Below are 24,234 nucleotides of genomic sequence, written 5' to 3'. Positions count from 1 at the left end.
AGAGTATCTTGGGAGGCTTGCTGTCCCGTGGTAGGATAGGCTGTACTCTAACCCAGCACTACTGACGTGGGCGTGTTACTAGCAAACACATCCCGAACAACGGCCGGTTGCAATGTCCCTGATGAGTCACGGAAGCACACTGCGGCAGGCATGATCAGTACCGTGGGAATGAATGGGTGAGTGGCACATGAGATAGACCCGTAAACTGGGCCGGAGGTTGAAGGCACAGTACTTAAACTGTCCACCTCGGAAATGAGGCAGAAGGCCGGGGCGGCAGGCGCAGATGGTACTGCCAAAGGAGCGAGCAGCTGTATGGTTGGAATCGGGGCCCCTGTCAGTGAGAGGATAGGGGGGGGGGGGGGGGGGTTGTTAATTGGTGTGGCAACAGCGATAGTTTTCTGTGCACATCAGAGATGCATCCCATGTGGTAGGACAATAAATCACTGGTGAAACCTGCTGGCGGTCACCTTGTTGTGGTACAATGTTCCTGGATGGCGAAGCGCCGTTGGGTGTGCTCAAACCCACGTGGTCGAGAAACTGGGCAACAGATCTGGTGGTTGAGCCTGGAGAACTCGATTTATAAAAATGTCCATTATTAAATTGTGAGGAAGGCAAAACTGGCATAGCTTGATAGCAGTTGACCGCATGTGCGTTTTGCGCAAATGGCAGCGTTGCACACGGCACTACTGTAACCGATGCTGTGGCACGTAGAGGATCAAAGCACGTGTGTGAATTTGGGTCCCTATGAACACTACACGAGTGATCGATCGTTACAAGATTCTGGAAATTATCCACTTCATCTTTCACATGTTGGCGTGCACAGTCCGGCAACACGAAACCCGAGTCCATTGAGGTAATGGCGTAACACTCAGCCATTTTAGAGCTGCAAAGTTTGAGGTTAACTTCATTGGAGATCGCGAATCACTATCCATTAGTGGCGAAACAACCATTGGCAGGGGTTTGGAGTGGCCTGGTAGTAGTAGCTGAGCCTCCAAATCCTCGTATAAAACGTTGAGTGAAGCAGCCATGGCGTCGAATGTAAAACCTGTTGATTCCACATAGCCAGCGCAGTAATTGCGGAAAACTTAGAAACTTGTAGAAACTTCGGGGTCACCAATATGGGAAACGGGAATATGGATAACTGTATATGCAACAAACTGTTCCCATAATTGTCTATACATACATATATTTCACCACAAAGAAAGATAAACGTTAACACTGTACAAGGTACAAAGGCTGAATGGAACATTAACATGGTGGCTCGTCAGAGCAGTTAAGAGTTCAAAGATCATGCTTTACGTGCTCGATGTGACCTATCGACACCACAAGTGCATCAGTGCATCATTCCTTTTAAGAGGACACTATCCTTGGGTCAATCATAATAAAGTAGGAAGAGCTATAATTTTTGAAAGAGTTTGCTTTTATAAAATTTTTGAGGAAAATGTGTTCTTAAAGTTGAACTGGCCTAAGCAATTTATGTTGTTACAGCTACCACTATAAAATGGCATAATAGATCAAAACCATGATTACAGTAAATACATTTAATACCAGTTCTGTTTCTAAAATACTGCAGGACTGTGCATACAGGTAAACAGAAAACACTATAATGACAGTTTATTTCTAATACTGTGCACAGGTCAGTTTTCTGCAATTTGCCCATCTTGTTAATCTGTACCTTGAACTGTTCCATATTCCTGAAGGTTCACTGTTTATAAAACCTACTGAACACAATGAAGTAATTAATGTGCAAAAGAATATAATATCTAAGGAGCTATCAGCACAGTACTATTGTACTCCGTAACACAGTTTTCATTGTGGAGGAAAAATAGGGCAAATTCAGTGACAGTAAGAACTCCACAAATTAAATGGGCAATCAATTTAGAACAGGAAATAGTCTGCTTTAAAATGATAATGAGTAGAGTAAATCAAACCAAGAAAAAAAGGTTTTATGAAATTGTGCCAGCCTGAAATCACTTCAAAGTGCCTTATGAGTATTAACAATACTAGTAAAAATTGTCACTGGTCCTAATTACCAGGGAAACAACAGTACATAATAAAAGCTTTAGTTATGTTTTACATTTGAATATTCCATTTACTGGGATGGAATGACTGGTTCATATAACCCTCAGTTAGCAGTCAATTAGCAACTTACATTAATTCTGTACTTCTTTCTAGGTACCCACTCTCCAATTATATGAAGTATGTTTCAGTTACGTACAGCAGAGTGAATGTGAATATCTCACCACAAGTGATATAGTCCACATGTCATTTAGTCTCGCATTTCCATCATAACCAGCAAAGATCCATAACTTTCCATCATAAACAGCGGCCCCATGGGCTGACCGTGGTACAGGCGTCCTCAAACAGTCAAAACAATAATATATATAGCTTTTGCACACTACTTGTCACAGGTTAGTTGATTTCTTTTTCTGTACAACAAATACTGTCTTCAAACATACTTGCCAAAGAACTTCCATTCTATCCACTGTCCACTGCCAAACCTGTACTCAAATAAATCATTCTTATTTGTAAGATTTGAGTTTGAATGGATGTCACCGGTATAACCTCCAAATACAAACATGGATGACTCGTGTACCTGAAAGTGAAACCAACAATTAACTTTAAAAATGACCCTTGAAAAAATCTGAGAAAGTAAATTAATGATAACTTACTACAGCTGAATGATGGTATCTAGGAGCAGGTGGTGTTCCAGTAGAGAAGGCACGTCCCCAAGACTTTTCTTTTACATCGAACCTGAGCAAATCATTAAGCATACTCTTTCCGTTGTCTCCTCCAAATACATAAATTGCATCTGAATATGCCACAACTGTGTGTTTACTTCGCCTGAAATATTATAAAAGAATATTGCTGTTTGCCACAAATATTAAAGCCTTTGAATTTCTATCCACAGTACTCTCAGTATTAGACATTTATGTATAACTTACACCCATTTGCTCTTCACTGAAAATTTTTAGTGAAGTAAGTTAAGTAGTCTCATATTAATATTAATTTATGGATATATTAATAAAATAAAGCCATAACAAATGGAAATGGACCCCCATTCACAACAAGTGAAAAAAAAATAAAACTTTACTTCCATTTCGACACTTACACCAAACAGAAGATTAGTTGAACACATAGGGGGTGCCAAGAGAAAGAAGACAGGGAGGAGGAGAGGGGAATGGAAAGAGTGGCTGACATCTGGAAGGGAGAGGTATTAGAATGTGACTGTGACTCCACCAAGCTCATTCTGGTGGCAGGACTTTTCATTACAATGTATTTGTTGAACTGTTAAAAATTCAAATAAAAATATTTAAACAATGGAAATCCAGGATGGAATGTAACAATGTTATGAAGAGGAAAGTTCCTACTCACCATAGAGCGGAGATGCTGAGTCGCAGATAGGCACAACAAAAAAAAGACTGTCACAAAATAAGCTTTCAGCCAACAAGGCCTTTGTCAAAAATAGGTGACACACACACACACACACACACACACACACACACACACACACACACACACACACACAAGAAAAGAACAACAGCCTCTGGCAGCTGAAGCCACACTATGACGAAGAGGAGGAAGAGGAGGAGGAGGAGGAGGAGGAGGAGGAGGAGCAGCAGCAGCATCAGTGCACAACTCTCTCATTATGCACTGCTGCTGCTACTGTTCAGTGTGGCTTCAGCTGCCAGATGCTATAGTCATGTGTGCGAGTTGAGTTCACGTGAGTGCGTCCATCATCTATTTTTGACAAAGACCTTGTTGGCTGAAAGCTTATTTTGTGAAAGTCTTTTTTTTTGTTGTGCCTACCTGTGACTCAGTGTCTCCCCTATATATGGTGAGTAGCAACTTTCCTTGTCATAATAAAAATAGCTACAATATTATGAGAAACACTCCTCTATTTGGAGAGTAGCAATCTATCCTTTTTGTAATACTGTCATTATTCCAACATGGATATTCTATTGTTTGATAAAAATACTACCTGTTATAGATGCTAGATGTTAAAAGAGACTCAAGCCGGGGAAAAGGGATATCATTCAATACTAAGCACTTGCTGCGAGGAAAAAATTGGCAAGAGCTTCAGGAGGAGGAAGAGCAGGAGGAACCCAGAAAAAAACATGCTGTGGATACTACATTACAGCATATGACCATTGTCACATGTCAACATTAGCACCAAGTAAAACTCCTGAAAAATTTCTTCATTCAGAATGACAGATGACTCTTTTTTTAATGTCAGGCAAATGCATTATTGGGAAACAGCTTGAACAACTGCTGGTGTGTGACCATGGGAAATGAATGACAAAAATCTGATGCTGGCCAAATAGCATGTGCTGGATTGCTGTTCAAACCGCTCACCAATATTTTATAAAGTTTTAGATTTCAAATACTTATTTTAATGACTGTTGCTGATAGAATTTGCTGTAAAAGTAATTTATAAGTGGATTTTCAGTCATCTAAGACTTTCTTTTTATGTTACAGATTTGAGTGGTCTGTTATTCTTGAGTGTGCTTATGTCGTTCATTGAAGTCTCGATGGTGTGTTTATATTTCACAGTGTGCTGTTGCAGCTGTAGTGGTTATAAGGTCAATTACTGACAAAGATGTTTGTGCACTGTATTTGGTTATTAAGTTTAGTTGTCTTCAACTGTTCATCCAAATATTAACAGTTTGTTTACATTTTGCGGCATGCGGTTGCAGCTGTAGTGGTTCTTAAGTATTGACCAAGATGTTTGTGCACTGTTATTCGGTTATTGAATTTAGTAGTTTTCAATGGTGTCCCATGCTGCTTCTGGTGAAATAACAGTATAATAGCCTTTTGCTCACTGTGTTTTATAAAGTTGTTTGTGCATTGTAGTCATTTATTAAATTTGATACGGAAGTTTTCAGCTGACATTTATTAATGTTTCTAGTGAAATATTTTAGTAAAAACTTTAATTCACTGAGTTTAGTTTCATACAGTGTTCCAGCTGACACTTGAATTTTTGGTTTTAGATTAAAAATTGTATGAAGTTTTGTGGTGCTGGTATTAACTGTGGTTTAGTAGTATTAACGGAACTGCGGTGAAACTTCTATTTTATGTTTTCTTGCGGTCTACATTTAAAAAACGCAGAATTGAGGGAAGTGCAGAACTGAATTGAAGGAAGTGCAGAACTGAACTGAGGAAGTGGAGAACTGAACTGAGGAAGTGCAGAATTGAGGAAAATGTTGAAAAACCCCCAAGATATAAGCAAAAACACACAATTGGCATATATGACTAAAAATCGCAATCCTCTCCAATACTTTATATAAAATCTGTTGAAGTGAAGGAAATTAAATGTATAATACGATGTCCACACAATAATTTGTGGTAATGTATTTCATCTATTCTTAAAAAGTCACAGATGTGTAACAGCAAGTAAAAACTCATCAAAAAACTGAAATTGGTATTTGGGTACAAGGTAATTGTGCTGTTTTCAGGCATGCTACGACTACAAATTGTAAATTTAAAACACGCATTTTTGGAAGATCATCCTTTGTGCTCACACAGAAAAAAGCAAAACTTGATGAACATGTTGAATTAAACCAAAAGCAGCAGCTAAGGGGTTAAAGCATAAGCATAAATGCAGGCATCTGCTTAATGACATACTCTGTCAGAATTGCTGTTATTGTTTAATCCTTTTCTTATGAGCAGCACTTCATATGCTCACCACTGTTAAAGTGTTATTTTACACATGATGAGAGAAACAGAGACGTGAAAAAATGAGTTTACTTCTCCAACTGACGTCAGAAGCTTATTAGAAGTTGTCTCAGTGAATTTCTGTATACTGTGTAAAATGTAAATCTGAAAGAAAGCTCAGGTGCTACAGTTTTGCTACAAGCCCTTTATCAATTCTGCCAATCTTTACCATCTACAGTGTCTGCTGCAAAGTAAATACATGAGTAGTGCGTGTAGTTGTTGCAACTGTAGCACGTCAGATTTGAACACTAAAGTCTTTAAAATGTGCTATTGCAAAACCCTTGTTCTATTACCACATGACAACTCTGTCACAGCACATCATCTGCACAAAAAGTTTATTTTCAGCATTTCACAAAATGTTTTCACCCCTACCTGCACTTCTCTCGCTGAAGGCCCACTCCGCTTCTCCACACATCCAGTAGGTGAGCTCAGGTTACATGTGCTAGTGTGGTGTTAGTGGCTGCATTGAGTATTGGGTGACTTATTAAGTCGCCAATCAAGAAGAGTTCACTGGCCAGCCAGAAATGGGTGACATTTCCGTGATTATGACTTAGCATATTCTTCAAGACCCATTGTTTGAATTTAACAGGTTAATGACTGATATTGCCACTATATACAGTACATCAGAAATACAAGCAAAAAGATGAGACTGAGTTATAAGTGGCACAAGAAAAAGTGGTGGCTGGGTCGCTTCATCATTTATTGGCTCAGTATGGAACATTTCATGTCGGCTGTCTTGTTTTTCCATTACTGCTGCAACCTAGCAGTAGTTTTATCATAACTGCATGGTGAAGCTAAATACTGCAAGATGTGCTGGCAACAAAAATCGTGGATTACATCAGCATTTCCCCTCTCACATCTCCCCTCTCCACAATGGCCTAAAATATTCTCTTAATTCTGCCACCACCCGTGGTGTGAACCATCTGTCTTCTGAGCCGTTTCCAACTTGATCAGTCACATCAAATGGCAGTAGAAAGAAAGTGGGATGGAGTCAAACAAGATGTTGAGTAAGAATTTAGAATCAAGTTAAACATTACTAGGAAGAAATGTAAAATCAGGGCGTTTTTAGCATTGACCTTATGGGTTTTTCACAGGGGCTACAAAAATATGGTGTAGAATCGTGAAAAATGTAAAATCGGAGAATTTAAAATCAAAGTTCCACTGTAGTTGCTTTCTTAGTAGACGGGAAATTCGAGATCACTATTGTTAGTTCTTTAAATCCTTCTACTGTAGTAACTAGGTAATGTATATGTTTGGTGTTTTTTCAGTAATTCGCACTTTACCACGAGTGAGAAGTGTGGGCTTTGTCGTAGGTTTGTGAGTGGTGGGTTATGGTGTGAGATTTGTTCAAAATATTTTCATTGGGGGGGGGGGGGGGGGGGGAGGGGGGGGCGTGTAGTGGGGAAGCCATTGGGCATTCTAGCAAGATCCTCTCCTGGAAATACAGAATTTGTAGCAGACATAAATTAATAGACTAGCAGGAGCATAAGACCTGTGCCCTTCAGGTGCAGTTGCAAAACACAAGGGAGGAACTAGATAGGATGAGGAGGGATAAGAGTGCTGGGGAATGGGAATTGTCAGTTGGTAAGAAGAGAGCTAGGAGCACAAGATATTCAGACAGTTGTACTTTGTATATTAGCAACAGATTTGACCAATCACTTTCTGAACATAGATGGTGAATTAAGTAGGAACTTTCTAACAGTGAATCATGTAACTCCCTTGGAAAATGCCTTTCCGAGACTGATATCTGAAATACTCTTCTGTGATACTGACAAGGGGGAGAGTGAGTCATAATTAAAGCATTGAAGACTAAAGACTCATGGATACGATGGAGTATCTAGCAGAATACTTAAGTCCTGTGCTGCACATGTTAGCCAGTTCGTAATTTTTCCTTTATGAATGGTCAGTTTCCTGGATGATTAAAGTACTCAGAAGTAAAGCCATTTTATAAAAAGGGAGAAAGGGATAATATACACAATTTTAGACCTATTTCCATGCCATCAGTGTTTGCGAAAGTCATTAGAAAGGCTGTGTATATAAGGATAACTGATCATTTCATTTCTCAAAATTTGCTGTCAAATGAACAGTTTGGTTTTAGAAGTCGTTTAACAACTGAAAATGCTCCTCTCTCCTCACTCTGTAAGGTACTGGATGGATTAAACAAAAGATTTCGAACACTAGGCTTTTTTTTATTACCTATGGTGTTTGATTGTGTTGATCACAAAATATTGCTATAGAAGTTGGAACATTATCGAATATGGGGAGTAGCTCTCAACTGGTTCACCTCTTGCATTAAGAACAAGCAGCAAAAGGTCATTTCACACAGTATTGAGAATGATGGTGATGTGGGGTCCGTGTGAGGCATGATTAAATTGGGGTGAGGGGGTGCCCAGGGATCAGTGCTGGGGCCACTCGTGTTCCTTATTTGCATAAATGATATGTCTTCTAGTATTACAGGTGATCATAAAATATTTCTGCCTGTTAATGACATTAGCTTGATAGTAAAGATTGCTGCATACAATGTTCGCACTGTTTCAAATAGTGCAGTTTAAGGTATAAGTTCATAGCATGTAGAAAATAAACTACCACTAAATCACAGTAAGACTCAATTTTTAAAGTTTCTAACAAACAATTCAACAATCTCAGATATTTTAATGACACAGAACGGAAATATGATTAGTGAGACTGAACAATTCCAATTTATAGGTGTTCAGATACACAGTAAACTGTTGTGGAAAGATCATGTTCAAGGTCTATAGCAGCAGAATGTTCGGGCAATAAGTGGTGCAAGTTTGTGAACCTCTTGTTGAGCCCTGTTCATTAGTTGCGGTATTCTGACACTGGCCTCTCACTATAAATATTCTTTACTGTCATTTCTTATTGACAATGTCATCTTACTCCCAATAATTAGCAGCTTTCACTCAGTCAATATGACACAGAAATTCAATCTGCATTTGGATCACACTTCCTTGCCTCTCATGCAGGAAGACATGCAGTATTCTGCTGCATCCATTTTCAATAACCCACCATGAGAATTCAAAAATCTTACCAGTGATCCATACGCTTTCAAATCTAAACTGAAGAGTTTCCTCATGTGTCACTCCTAATCTTTCGAGGAGTTCCTCGAAAAATTAAGCTGATTCCTGTGTTGCATTGTTGATTGCATTTAAATAAAGTTATAGCTTGATGTCTTTTTAGGGTTAATAAAGATTTTCTTAATCTGTTATTACTTTTCTATTGCAATTTCATGTACTGATACATTCCATGGTCATGGAGATTTGTTCCTCAATTTGGTCCTACAGAATTAGACACATGAAATAAAAATAAATAAATAAGTAAATAAATAAATTACATACAATTTACCACACACTGGTGATGCTCAATACCTTGATATTTTTCTTCCTTCTCCTTATCACATAAGGGCAGTGAGCTGATCTTTGGCATAATTTTGTGATTATCTTTATTCAAAAGAAGAGGTGTGGATATGTGTTATAAACAGCCAATGGACACTGTTAACATCTACTTTTATACTCTGCAAAATATTAAGGTTTATGGTGGAGAGTACATAGTGTCATGTATATCTCTTCCTTCCAACTAACTTAGTACTGAGCGTTATGAATAACTGCCAGCACATATCCAACTGAGCCTAAATTTTCTAATTTTAGAATTTTGATAACTATAGAAGATATTTGGAAAAAGGAAGTAATATATTTCATAAGCCGTCTAGATCTACTCCCTGAATTTTAAGAGTAAACCTCTCTGTGATACATAATGTCTTTCTAGCAGCATACACAACAGCAGTCTGCCCACTATTTCTGTGACTAAATGAATATGTGATAAAGTCCATGTGAGATAGACTCAAGCTGACAAGCAATAGTCAAGAACTGGCCACAAGAGTTCTGTGAGCAAACTTTGTGGATGAAGTGCTCTGCCCAAGTATTATTCTAATGAGCAACACGAAAAGAGTTGCACCACCTCAGTATTTCAAAAGAGATGTGGAGACCAGCAACTTGCTCTAAATATTCACAATCACGAAATTGCATACTAAAAAAAATAAAATAAAAAAAAAAAAAAAACACAAAAATTTGCTATCCTAAAACTACAATATCAATGACGCACAACTGGAATCACAACTCCTGGAAATACCTGGATGCAACAATTTATGAAGATATGGTATTAAATGATCATATTGGCTCAGCAGTAATTAAAGCAGGTGGCAAACTTTGATTCATTGGTAGGAGTGCGAGAATATGAAATAAGTCTACAAGAGAGAATGCTAGTACAAGACTCGTGTGACTTATCCTAGAATATTGCTCAAGTGTGTGGGACAATACCCAAAAGGACTAACAGGGGCTAATAACATATCAAGGGGCCGGTTCAAGAACATTCTTCCACACAAACGACCTTTCATTTGGTACCCCCTTTTCCCTCGTGCATGTTCAACTGTGTCAGTTTTCACTACTAACTATGATGTGCAATTTATACATACTTCACACTTGGGTTCTCCTGGTGCCCTCTCAGATGGCACCCCACGCGGCCCCTACTAATTATGATACATCCAGTAATAATATCTTAAGTTTTGGCCTGCCTAGCGCCCCTCTCAATCTGGCACTGCAAGGGGCAACTTTTGTCGCTTGGCCCTTAAAGCAGCCCTGAACATATTCGAAGGAGGTCAGCTCAAATAGTGGCAGATTTGACCCACTGGAAAGAGTTATGGAAACATTAAAAAACTGAACTGACAAGCCTACTTAGATTTCAAAAACCAGTATAAATTGATGAATCCAGGAATGTACTGCAGCCTCCTAAATATAGCTTCCACAGAGACCATTAGGTCATCATTAAATTACCAGAATGAATTTTCACTTTACAGCAGAGTGTGCAGTGTTTCAACACCTCCTGGAGGTGACACAAGATCCCCTGATTCTCACATGCAATGGGTTTAGTGACCCATACAGCCATGCCTCATAACTTACCCTCACAGCTTTACTTCGGCCAATACTTCTGTCTTACCTTTCAAACTTGGATATACACGAATATTCGATATAGGTTGTTGGCTTTGACTGCTTAGATGGGAAATCTGCGACAAATGCCATGATTATGGCAAATGTAACGTGGTGTTATTGGCAATTTTTTCAAATGGGCTACCCTACACATCAGTCTGTCACCACAATCAAGTTTTTTTAGTATTACATTCGATGGCTTTGCCAACTTGTAACCAAACTATCACCTTCAAACTTAACTTAGACTTCAGGCAAAGCTACAAGTTGATCTGTCACTACAACCAGTTTTTTTCCTTCCTTCATACTCGTTGGCTACACAAGCTAACAACACAACTGTAAATAAACACACAAAAAAGTGATGTGACAACATCCATTAGCATTATGTCACTGATGAAAGCATACGACACGTATCTAACATTCCTCTTGAACCCTAAATCTCAGACGCTCTCCTGCATACCTAGTTCATCTAGCACTCCCAGTACGAAGGATGCTGAAGAGCAATGGTTTAGCCACAGCCTAAGGGACTGTTTCTAGAATCACCCTTGAAAGGCAAGGTTCCAGAGATCAGTTCTCAGTCCAGCAAATAGTTTTAACCTAGTAAGAAGTTTCAAGATTAGACTGATTACAGCACACACAGACAAGTCAACAGCTATTCCTCACACACTCCAGACACAAATGGAATGGGACAGAATTCTAAAATGTAGGGCAATAGGAAGTACTTTATGGACAGTGTCAGCATACGGAGAGACGTATTAGTGATCATGATGATATAGCCACAATAGTTACCATAGCTAACAAATGCATCAAGAAATTTAGGAGAATATTTATACTGGAAAGAGCATATAACCAGGTGTTAGCGTTCTACTTTGTCAATGAATGGATGTCATTCAGTTAGAATATGATGGAAACTGAGAAATTATGGGTAAAGTTCCAACAGTTCCAACTGTGCAGTGGAAAAGTATGTGCCAAGTAAGTGGATTAGAGAAAGACCCACTATGGTTTTCTGAGGAAACAGAGATTGCTGCTCCTGGTTCAAAAAAGAATGCAGAAATGTCAACAGGCAAAAAGCAATGGAAATCATGCATCTATAAAAATATCAATGTGTGAAGTACATGAGAACTACCACAGTCATGCCTGTATGAAAGATCTTGCCTAGAACCTGAGTAAATTCTTGTCCTAAGTAAAATTATTTTTGCTGGCCAAGAGAATCTATCCAGTCATTTGTGAACTAGTATGGTGTGGTAATACGAGGTGCATTCAAGCTCTAAGGCCTCCGATTTTTTTTCTAATTAACTACTCACCCGAAATCGATGAAACTGGCGTTACTTCTCGACGTATTCGCCCTGCAGACGTACACATTTTTCACAACGCTGACACCATGATTCCATCGCAGCGGCGAAGGCTTCTTTAGGAGTCTGTTTTGACCACTGGAAAATCGCTGAGGCAATAGCAGCACGGCTGGTGAATGTGCGGCCATTGAGAGTGTCTTTCATTGTTGGAAAAAGCCAAAAGTCAATAGGAGCCAGGTCAGGTGAGTAGGGAGCATGAGGAATCACTTCAAAGTTGTTATCACGAAGAAACTGTTGCATAATGTTAGCTCGATGTGTGGGTGCGTTGTCTTGGTGAAACAGAACACGTGCAGCCCTTCCTGGACGTTTTTGCTGCAGTGCAGGAAGGAATTTGTTCTTCAAAACATTTTCGTAGGATGCACCTGTTACCGTAGTGCCCTTTGGAACGCAAGGGGTAAGGATTACGCCCTCGCTGTCCCAGAACATGGACACCATCATTTTTTCAGCACTGGCGGTTACCCAAAATTTTTTTGGTGACGGTGAATCTGTGTGCTTCCATTGAGCTGACTGGCGTTTCGTTTCTGGATTGAAAAATGGCATCCACACCTCATCCATTGTCACAACCGACGAAAAGGAAGTCCCATTCGTGCTGTCGTTGCGCATCAACATCGCTTGGCAACATGCCACACGGGAAGCCATGTGGTCGTCCGTCAGCATTCGTGGCACCCACCTGGATGACACTTTTCGCATTTTCAGGTCGTCATGCAGGATTGTGTGCACAGAACCCACAGAAATGCCAACTCTGGAGGCGATCTGTTCAACAGTCATTCGGCGATCCCCCAAAACAATTCTCTCCACTTTCTCGATCATGTCGTCAGACCGGCTTGTGTGAGCCTGAGGTTGTTTCGGTTTGTTGTCACATGATGTTCTGCCTTCATTAAACTGTCGCACCCACGAACGCACTTTCGACACATCCATAACTCCATCGCCACATGTCTCCTTCAACTGTCGATGAATTTCAATTGGTTTCACACCACGTAAATTCAGAAAACGAATGATTGCACGCTGTTCAAGTAAGGAAAACGTCGCCATTTTAAGTATTTAAAACAGTTCTCATTCTCGCCGCTGGCGGTAAAATTCCAACTGCCGTACGATGCTGCCATCTCTGGGACATATTGACAATGAATGCGGCCTCATTTTAAAACAATGCGCATGTTTCTCTCTCTTTCCAGTCCGGAGGAAAAAAATCGGAGGCCTTAGAACTTGAATGCCCCTCGTAGAAGACAGCTCAATAAAAGATCAAGTTTCAACAACATAGGAAAAGATAGAGCACTACTTACCACAAGGATGACACTAAGTTGCAGAACCATAAAGAGACACTAAATTGCAGATAGACACAATTAAAAGACACTTACACATAAGCTTTCAGACACAGTCTTCGTTGGAAAAAGAGAAAAACACACCATTCATTCACACAACAACTCTGGCCAGATTCTGGCTGGAGCTGCCGAAGTTGGTGGTCATCTGTGCACGAGGTGTGCTTACTTGTGTGAATGAATGGTCCCCCCTCTCTCTCTCTCTCTCTCTCTCTCTCTCTCTCTCTCTCTGTGTGTGTGTGTGTGTGTGTGTGTGTGTGTGTGTGTGTGTGTGTTTCCAATGAAGGCTGTACCCAAAAGCTTATGTTTTAAGTGTCTTAATTGGGCCTGTCTGCTACTTAGCATGTCATCTATATGTTACGCAGAAAATTCCTACCTGGTGTTTCCACTGTTTGAAAAGCTGCAGTATTACATTTTTAATATTTAAATAGTTGTTCACACAGGATCATAGCAACGTACCATCATCTGACCACTGCAAAGAATCCTGTATAGACAAAATTGTAAGAGATATCCTCAGCATCGAGAAGCAACAGATGATGATGATGATGGATGATGATGATGATAAATAATAATAAAGATGGGTCAGGGAAGGGGGTGGTCGCCAGGTCCAGATGGAATCCTAAATCAGTTTTATAGTTTGTATTCTATAGCACTAGCCCTCTACTTAGCTTGCATTTATAATGCTAATCGCTTGCCCAGTGCCAAGACCCAAGCGACTCAAAAGAAATGCAGATAACTCTTCTACATAAGAAGGATAAAAGAACAAACCCGCAAAATTACAGATCCATATCCCTAACATCATAAAGAAGGGCAACAATCTGATTCCATACTCCTACATTTCCAGAGGGCGGTGCCCCACTGCAGACCTGATGAAGGGCCAAGCAGAAGGAATAAGTTCCCTAATATTTGGGTAGCTCGAAGAACTCTCTAAGTAGCAGAACTCATCATTTCGTTCTCAAATGAGAGTTCATCAGAAACAAGGGTATCACCACGAGTGCTCCAGGGAATTGTGACAGGATTGCTCATTCCCTGTTTACATGAATAATCTGATGGATAGACTGAGCAGAACTTGGTGACTATTTGTTGTTGATGACAGAGTGTAACAGAAAGTTGTTGAGTCGCCAGAACAGTAAAGGATGACATACATAGAATTTTTATTTGATGTGATAAACAGCAGCCTGCTAAAAATGTAAGTTAATGCAAATGAACAGAAAAAACAATCATGTAATATTCAAATGGAATATTAGTGAGTGCTGCTAGACAGTTGCAGTGTTTAATAGCTAGGTGTAAAGTTGCGAAGTGACATGAAATGGAACACACACATAAGGTTGATAGTAGGGAAGACTTCTGTTTACTGGGATAATTCTTGAAAAGCTTAGCTCATCTGTAAAGGAGACCACGGAGTACCTTAGCGAACCAGTTCTTGAGTACTGCTCAAGTGTTTGGGAGCCCTACTAGGTCACATTACAGAAATACAGAGAACTAATTCAGAGGTATTCTGAAAACTTTGTTACTTGTAAGAAACAGCATTTGCCGCTGACAGCAGAATGACTTTACTTTTGCCAAAATACATTTCGCCTAAGGGCGATACAGATAGCCGTACCGTAAGTGCAACCACAATGGAGGGATATCTGTTGAGAGGCCAGACAAACGTGTGGTTCCTGAAGAGGGGCAGCAGCCTTTTCAGTAGTTGCAAGGTCAACAGTCTGGATGATTGACTGATCTGGCCTTGTAACAATAACCAAAACGGCCTTGCTGTGCTGGTACTGCGAACGGCTGAAAGCAAGGGGAAACTAAGGCCGTAATTTTTCCCGAGGGCATGCAGCTTTACTGTATGATTAAATGATGATGGCGTCCTCTTGGGTAAAATATTCCGGAGGTAAAATAGTCCCCCCATTTGGATCTCCGGGCAGGGACTACTCAAGAGGATGTCGTTATCAGGAGAAAGAAAACTGGCATTCTACGGATTGTAGCGTGGAATGTCAGATCCCTTAATCGGGCAGGTAGGTTAGAAAATTTAAAAAGGGAAATGGATAGGTTAAAGTTAGATATAGTGGGAATTAGTGAAGTTCGGTGGCAGCAGGAACAAGACTTCTGGTCAGGTGACTACAGGGCTATAAACACAAAATCGAATAGTGGTAATGCAGGAGTAGGTTTAATAATGAATAGGAAAATAGGAATGTGGGTAAGCTACTACAAACAGCATAGTGAATGCATTATTATGGCCAAGATAGATACGAAGCCCACACCTACCACAGTAGTACAAGTTTATATGCCAACTAGCTCTGCAGATGACGAAGAAATGGAAGAAATGTATGATGAAATAAAAGAAATTATTCAGATAGTGAAGGGTGATGAAAATTTAATAGTCATGGGTGACTGGATTTCGGTAGTAGGAAAAGGGAGAGAGGGAAACATAGTAGGTGAATATGGATTGGGGCTAAGAAATCATAGAGGAAGCCGCCTGGTAGAATTTTGCACAGAGCACAACTTAATCATAACTAACACTTGGTTTAAGAATCATGAAAGAAGGTTGTATACATGGAAGAACCCTGGAGATACTAAAAGGTATCAGATTATATAATGGTAAGACAGAGATTTAGGAACCAGGTTTTAAATTGTAAGACATTTCCAGGGGCAGATGTGGACTCTGACCACAATCTATTGGTTATGACCTGTAGATTAAAACTGGAGAAACTGCAAAAAGGTGGGAATTTAAGGAGATGGGACCTGGATAAACTGACTAAACCAGAGGTTGTACAGAGTTTCAGGGAGAGCATAAGGGAACAATTGACAGGAGTGGGGGAAAGAAATACAGTAGAAGAAGAATGGGTAACTTTGAGCGATGAAGTAGTGAAGGCAGCAGAGGATCAAGTAGGTAAAAAGACGAGGGCTGGTAGAAATCCTTGGGTAACAGAAGAAATATTGAATTTACTTGAAGAAAGGAGAAAATATAAAAATGCAGTAAATGAAGCAGGCAAAAAGGAATACACATGTCTCAAAAATGAGATCGACAGGAAGTGCAAAATGGCTAAGCAGGGATGGCTAGAGGACAAATATAATGATGTAGACGCTTATCTTACTAGGGGTAAGATACATACTGCCTACAGGAAAATTAAAGAGACCTTTGGAGATAAGAGAACCACTTCTATGAACATCAAGAGCTCAGATGGAAACACCAGTTCTAAGCAAAGAAGGGAAAGCATAAAGGTGGAAGGAATATATAGAGGGTCTATACAAGGGCGATGTACTTGAGGACAATATTATGGAAATGGATGAGGATGTAGATGAAGATGAAATGGGAGATACGATACTGCATCAAGAGTTTGACAGAGCACTGAAAGACCTGAGTTGAAACAAGGCCCCAGGAGTAGACAACATTCCATTGGAACTACTGACGGCCTTGGGAGAGCCATCCTGACAAAACTCTACCGTCTGGTGAGCAAGATGTATGAGACAGGCGAAATACCCTCAGACTTCAAGAAGAATATAATAATTCCAATCCCAAAGAAAGCAGGTGTTGACAGATGTGAAAATTACCGAACAATCAGTTTAATAAGCCACAGCTGCAAAATACTAACGCGAATTCTTTACAGACGAATGGAAAAACTAGTAGAAGCCGACCTCGGGGAAGATCAGTTTGGATTCCGTAGAAATACTGGAACACGTGAGGCAATAGTGACCTTACAACCTATCTTAGAAGAAAGATTAAGGAAAGGCAAACCTACGTTTCTAACATTTGTAGACTTAGAGAAAGCTTTTGACAATGTTGATTGGAATACTCTCTTTCAAATTCTAAAGGTAGCAGGGGTAAAATACAGGGAGCGAAAGACTATTTACAATTTGTACAGAAACCAGATGGCAGTTATAAGAGTTGAGGGACATGAAAGGGAAGCAGTGGTTGGGAAGGGAGTAAGACAGGGTTGTAGCCTCTCCCCGATGTTATTCAAACTGTATATTGAGCAAGCAGTAAAGGAAACAAAAGAAAAATTCGGAGTAGGTATTAAAAGCCATGGAAAAGAAATAAAAACTTTAAGGTTTGCCGATGACATTGTAATTCTGTCAGACACAGCAAAGGACTTCGAAGAGCAGTTGAAGGGAATGGACAGTGTCTTGAAAGGAGGATATAAGATGAACAACAACAAAAGCAAAACGAGGATAATGGAATGTAGTCGAATTAAGTCGGGTGATGCTGAGGGAATTAGATTAGGAAATGAGACACTTAAAGTAGAAAAAGGAGTTTTGCTATTTGGGGAGCAAAATAACTGATGATGGTCGAAGTAGAGAGGATATAAAATGTAGACTGGCAATGGCAAGGAAAGCTTTTCTGAAGAAGAGAAATTTGTTAACATTGAGTATAGATGTAAGTGTCAGGAAGTTGTTTCTGAAAGTATTTGTATGGAGTGTAGCCATGTATGGAAGTGAAACATGGACGATAAATAGTTTGGACAAGAAGAGAATAGAAGCTTTCAAAATGTGGTGCTACAGAAGAATGCTGAAGATTAGATCGGTAGATCACATAACTAATGAGGAAGTACTGAATAGGATTGGGGAGAAGAGACGTTTGTGGCACAACTTGACCAGAAGAAGGGATCGGTTGGTAGGACATGTTCTGAGGCATCAAGGGATCGCCAATTTAGTATTGGAAAGCAGCATGGAGGGTAAAAATCATAGAGGGATACTAAGAGATGAATACACTAAGCAGATTCAGAAGGATGTAGGTTGCAGTAGGTACTGGGAGATGAAGAAGCTTGTACAGGCTAGAGTAGCATGGAGAGCTGCATCAAACCAGTCTCAGAACTGAAGACGACAACAACAACAACAACAACAACAACAAGGGCAGTGACAACAAGGTAATAGCAAGTAAGGAGGCATATAGATAGTCTTTTTTCCCCTCTCTCAATTTTCGACTGGAACAGGGAAGGAACTGACTAGTAGTGATATAGGGTACCCTCCGTCATACAATGTAAGGTGACATGACGGGTATGTGTGCACTTCACAGTCATTTGCATAGTGTAGATATAAATGTAAACTCTTAACTTTGTTACCCCACTTCATTCACATAGCACTTTGAACCATTCTAAATTAATACCTCTACATAGTTGAGCCAGACTCCAATAAAAGTAACACTAACAGGACTATGACAAGTCCAAAGTTACTTTCACTTCTCACTATACCCGACCACTGAGAATGGTACATTAAATTCCACCCCCAAAGAAGTCTTTAATCCAACTGTTAAATGGTGTATTATTTTGTGTTTCCAAGATGAAAGAGAGAGGCTTTGTACAAATCAAGAAACATTGTATCAAGTTGGACTGTTATCTAGAGCATTTTTTGTGTTGTGAATAAAAGCTTGTTTTCATATGATTGATGTTTGCACAAAGTTTGTGAATTCTTACATCATAGTTGTTTACCCTCCAAGGATGGTATCGTACATGAATGTCAGACATGCTCCACAATTTTACAACAATACATGAAGTAGCGACAGAGATCTGTATTCTTTGCCTCTGTCACAATTTAAAAAAAAAGGTCAATTTGCATTCTTCTGCTATTCGATGGTAGGCTATTTTGAACCAGAAATATACAACAGACTGCTGCTAGGAGAACAGTTTGCGTGCATAATTAATAATCTGGTACTCCCTCTAAGACCACTGCCCTTCTCTCAACTGAGAAATGTCAGCTGCCTTTTTATTCCACTATAACTCATTGCCATATCTGTATGTCTGTTGATCAAAAGGAGGAACTGCAGTATAATCATCTTCAATTTAACAGTTTCAGAAAACACAGTTCTCTATTTTGGCCTCCACTTCATCATCTTAGATTTCAGTTTCAGTATCAAAGGAGCACACGGACAACACTGGTGGTCTTAAAATTCCCAGAAAATTCAAACTACTTGTTGCAAATTATTTTGCTTTCAACTTCAATGTTTACTCATTTCACAACTGTGCTTGCACCCATTTATTCTGTTTTTGCAAGTAATCAAACTGTTTGAATATGTGCTGTGTATTTTTATATTCTCCAAGTAATTTTATAACTCTACGAACAACAAGCAGTGCCATAAAGTCAGTTACAGTATATTGTGATGATAAAGGAGACATTCAGTTATCCAAGAATATGTTGACAAACTCTAGATCCAAGCAAATAGACAAAGCATTATTTTGTATGTCAGGTGTTATTAATGTTGAACCTCTGTTCTTGAAGAAATGTTAACCGATGCTTTCACAGAACCACTTAGCAGTGCCAGACATGAAACATGTGTAAGAAACTGTGGCCTTGTGAAATAAGTGGATTGCACATTTAGACTTCATACTGTGTGCCAATGCCAGTTTAAGGGTGCATGTCGAGGTGGTGGGTGGTCCCCCCCCCCCTTCCTTCCTTGTTGTAATTACTCTGTGGTGATTTTGTGTTCTTGAGCACGTAGTTATTATGCATGTAGTGATTAATTCATAAAGTGTTGTCACAGAGAGCTTTCACATTTATATTTAAAAAATGGTCAACAGTCAATCATCCAGACTGTTACCCTGGTAACTACTGAAAAGGTTTCTCCTCTTCAAGCACTGTTTATTACACTGGCTTCCCTATTACTTCTCCAATGTTTAGAGCCCATTCGAGAACATCTTATCACATAAGCAACTCTTGTCAGTTTTCACTCTTCACTGTGGTGAACAACACACACAAATCTTGCAATTGGGCACCCTTCTTAGCTTGGCACCCCAAACAGTCACTGTTAATTGTCATACAACGTGTATAAAAATCTTACAGTCATGGCATCTCTGTTGCCCCTCTTAGTTTGTTGTCCCAAGTAGCAGCTTGCGACGCTTGGGCTGTAAGCCAGCAATGGCAATTTATTTGGATCTGTGCTACGGTAGGCTGTACTGTTACAGCACGCAAGCCATCCCACTGTGGCAAGATCCACACTTCGTGATGGAACTTCTGGATTACATACCACACTTCCAGAAAATATTCATTCACTTTCTTATACTTTGCAAGATGAGAAACTGTACTATCAAACTTTATTATAAACCCCACAAGTTGGTATCTAGACACAAGCAGAAACAATATTTTTTGGCTTTTTATGAAGAAGAATCATCATATTTACTACCTTCCAGTACTGATGCAACAGTTAACATGTCTGCAATAAAATTTTCAGTCATACACGTTTCCACACAAGGCTGCCCACGAAAATACAGATACTACCACGAAGACAGCTATGGCAGCAAACACCAAATACCATATGGTAGTTACAGTAAAAAATACAAAGTAGCACTTTTATTATCTTCTTGCATGCGTCAAAATATGTTTATAAATAACTAAATGTTTTTCTTTCGCTTAAGCAAATCGCTGCACCAGCAGCTTACGTAAGGGAATGTTTCCACTGCCTACAACTAATGTCGAAAAAATTAAACCGATACCCTGTAGCACTCTTTTGCTTACAATATTCTTTTATCAAAGGTGGTATGTTAACGAACAGAGCGAAGACGTACCTTGCTCCTACAAACTCGTCACATTCGGGCATACGAACCCATCTGTGCACGGTCTCGAAAGGGCCAAAGTCAAGAGTGAGGGCTTCAGCTGCTTCCGGATAAGAATGGTCAATATTCACAGGTTGCGCTACAGCCATGTCCTGGGAAAACATGTGCTCTGTAAGATTACTTACAATTTCCTGAAGCACATCTCTACGCCACAAATGAAACAATCCATCTAGGTGGGAAACACTGGCATTTCTAGGACTGCCCAGTACTCACCTTCCCGCTTCAGTAAAATCATATCAATGGCTGTCTAGTAAACAGAAAGGTATTTTAATGATTTTTTGTGATATATATGCGAGCTAGGACTGGCTGCCACACAATAACTTTTACATCCTTAATTAAAGTTGTTTGCGTACGCTATGATAGTGTCCATCTCCCAGGACAATAGCGTATGTACACTATCTTTAGCCCTTTCAAATAGCTATATGACAATTATACATTATCATTTCTTCGTTTGCTCATTCATTCATTCTGTCTTCCTTCTTCTCGACATACACAACAACGCTCCTGTAGTCCTGTCAAAGCTCAAACAGGCGAACACGGAACTTTATATTAATATCACTGTCGTTTGAACTATAATCTCTGAATATCGACATTCATATTATCCTTAAATTCATTAGTGGTTTCTACGAAAATTGTTAAGTCTGATACACAAATCTTAATTAAATTGTCTTAGCTCACTTTGCTTATTAATCAGCGGTACTTGCTTTTACAGTTTATTTCATTGTGGCTCGCGTATTTAGTGGTTTTATTGGCCAAGTCAAGTGTGCGCCTGAGGCCAGCATAATTACATCCAATGTATAGTGTTCATGCAGCCCACGGAGGCGGATCCCTGGGATGTGGAGACAAGTACAATAGCGGTATGTACATTTCATTCGATTGCAGTAAAATTACATTACTTCACTTTATGATTATAGTATTAACACGCTACCATTAATTGTAACCCAATAGGAAAAAAGTGCCTAAGATGACATACGATTTGTATTTTTTTATTTTTCTTCTATGTTTTATTCCTTAATTTTATTGCACGTATGCTTGTCAAAGCTGGACGTTGTATGCGCTCATAAACGATTCGAAATCACACTAAACTCTTAAAAAAATAAAAAAAATAAACTATGCCAATGTCAGTTTATATTTACTATGTGGGTAAAACAACCGAATTCATAACTTTCTGAAAAAAGTGATACACTATGCAAAAATCATGAGCCCTCTCACGTGTTTCTATGGTTCACAAAGACCCCACACAACATTCTTAATCATTGCTTGGACATCATTACGGTCACTGCGAGCCCAAATCTTACATCTAGTACACTTAATCCATATTTCCCTTGCCTTGAATGCCAGAATATATCACTGCAGTATAAAAAAAAACACAATCAACCTCATCTGCACTGTGATCTGAGTACTAGGCTTCTCCACTGCTGAACTATAACTTTTTTCTGTCCTTGCCTAGGTGACCAGTATTCCTCAGCTACTTTTTTATGATGCACTTTCTCTTCTAGAAGCTTGATGATGGGATGGCGTTCAGAAGACCTGAAGAACCTTGAATTGTTTTATGCTTCTTGAAGAGTATGATCCTCCTGAAGGAACTAGAAACATTTCATCAACAGATGTCTTCTGTCATTTAGGACTATCTCTTTTAGGACTCTGAAACCTGGTTGTGGGAGCAGATTCCTCTGCAGGTGGTGAAATATCTTCTAAAACATGTGAACATCCAGGAAAACATCCTCTTCACACTCATTCTAGTTGCTGGCGAATTTTGTTCAGTCTCTACAGGTTCGCATCTGTTGGTAGTCTAAGCCAGCCAGAGCAAATGGATGTTACTCAATAGCATCTGTGATTAATGGCCAAAGGGCCAACTTAGCAGATCCATTCTTAGCATTAGCCTTACCGTAGCTTTACTGTATGCATTGATATTGGCATATACTGAGCATCCATTTTATCATATGCAATGATCTAGGCGTTGTCATGTTACATTATATTAGTTTATAATTATACAGTAAATTAATAACATAGGCCTACAGTGGTAAAACATATATAAACATATATCTTGTGCAGTGTATTGTAGAGAATAACAAAACAAACAATAATGAATTCTTTATAGTGCTTACTATTTTCATACATTTGTTTTTCAGATATGACTTATCGTTATCATTGACCACTATAGTAGAGAATGACAGAGCAAACAATAATTAATTAATTATAGTGTGTACAGGCAGACTATTTCATACATTTGTTCAAATATGAATTATCATTATCATTGACCACTATGTCGCTATGTTCTAAAAATCCTTGTACTTTGTAACACTGTAAAAACATTCTCTTAATAACATTTTTAAGCTCATTTTTAAAAATGTAAAACTTTTCTATCTTTTTTATGCTTAAGGGAAGAGCACTAAAAAGGATTTTGCGGTGATATATTGCACGTTTGTGATATTGGGCCGTTTTGTGTGTTTCTCTGTGGAAATCACTCCTGTGTCTTGTTGGGTAGCCATGGGACTCACTATTTAAAGAAGAAAATTGGGGATGAGATTTGAAAAAGCACATACTTTCGTAGATATATAAAGATGGAAGCGACATTATTTGAAATTCTTTGAAAATTTCCCTGCAGGGCTCTCTTCGTGCAACCCCTTTCATTATTCTTAATGCTCGTTTTTGAATAATGAATGACCGGTTTGCCAGGCTTGAATTACCCCAAAATAAGATTCCATACCGCAATAGACTTTGCATAAGAGCATAATACCCACATATTACTGTTTTTTCACTGCAGCATTTTCTCAGCATTCTGAGTATATAGCAGCATTTACTTAGCTTTTTATTGAGCATTTCAATATGTTTATCCCACTTTAGATGCTCGTCTAACCAGATACCTAAAAATTTTGTGTTTGAAGTTAGTAAAATCTTCTGTTCAGCAAGTTTCAAAACTATATTGGGTTTTACTTTATTCGATACATGGCTGAAATTCATCCATACTGTTTTTTTATCATCTACAAATAAACAGTTATCTCTAAACCATTTTCCTGCTTCTTCTTTTGTTATTTCTACTTTGTGTTGCAAGTCAGTCTCATTTTGAGCTTTAATAAAAAGACTTGTATCATACACATACAATACAACATTAGCTAGTGTTAAAGAGTTTGGTAGGTCATTTATGAAAATCAAGAACAAGAGGAGTCCCAGCACAGAACCTTGTGGCACTCCATTGCTAACTTTCTTATATTCTGAAAAGTAAGAGGTTCCTTCATGAACTATTTCTACTTTCTGGTATCTGTCAGACAGGTATTATTTAAACCAGCTGTGAACAGTACCACGTACACCAAAGCAATAT

General features: G+C 39.1%; 1 protein-coding gene across 2 annotated transcripts in view; it reads right to left on the bottom strand.

The window, feature by feature from the left end:
- LOC124711825 (leucine-zipper-like transcriptional regulator 1) overlaps positions 1–21,449 on the bottom strand; it is a 158,052-nt gene extending 136,603 nt beyond the window's left edge. Inside the window, exons 1-5 of one of the 2 annotated variants that reach the window (XM_047242053.1) lie at positions 21,126–21,449; positions 20,865–21,004; positions 2,673–2,844; positions 2,460–2,596; positions 2,244–2,364 (exon numbers count right to left, since the gene is read on the bottom strand). In XM_047242053.1, the coding sequence (XP_047098009.1) occupies positions 2,244–2,364; positions 2,460–2,596; positions 2,673–2,844; positions 20,865–21,001 (567 nt within the window). In that variant the 5' untranslated portion in view covers positions 21,002–21,004; positions 21,126–21,449. The remainder of the gene's footprint in view (positions 1–2,243; positions 2,365–2,459; positions 2,597–2,672; positions 2,845–20,864; positions 21,005–21,125) is intronic. The other variant, XM_047242054.1, reaches the window with a different exon arrangement.
- Positions 21,450–24,234: the final 2,785 nt, after the last annotated feature.

The sequence above is a fragment of the Schistocerca piceifrons genome, chromosome 8 (assembly GCF_021461385.2).
Source record: "Schistocerca piceifrons isolate TAMUIC-IGC-003096 chromosome 8, iqSchPice1.1, whole genome shotgun sequence".
In the NCBI taxonomy this organism is placed as follows: domain Eukaryota; kingdom Metazoa; phylum Arthropoda; class Insecta; order Orthoptera; family Acrididae; genus Schistocerca; species Schistocerca piceifrons.
Note: the sequence above shows the minus strand (reverse complement) of the source record. Positions and strands in the feature narration are given on the sequence as shown.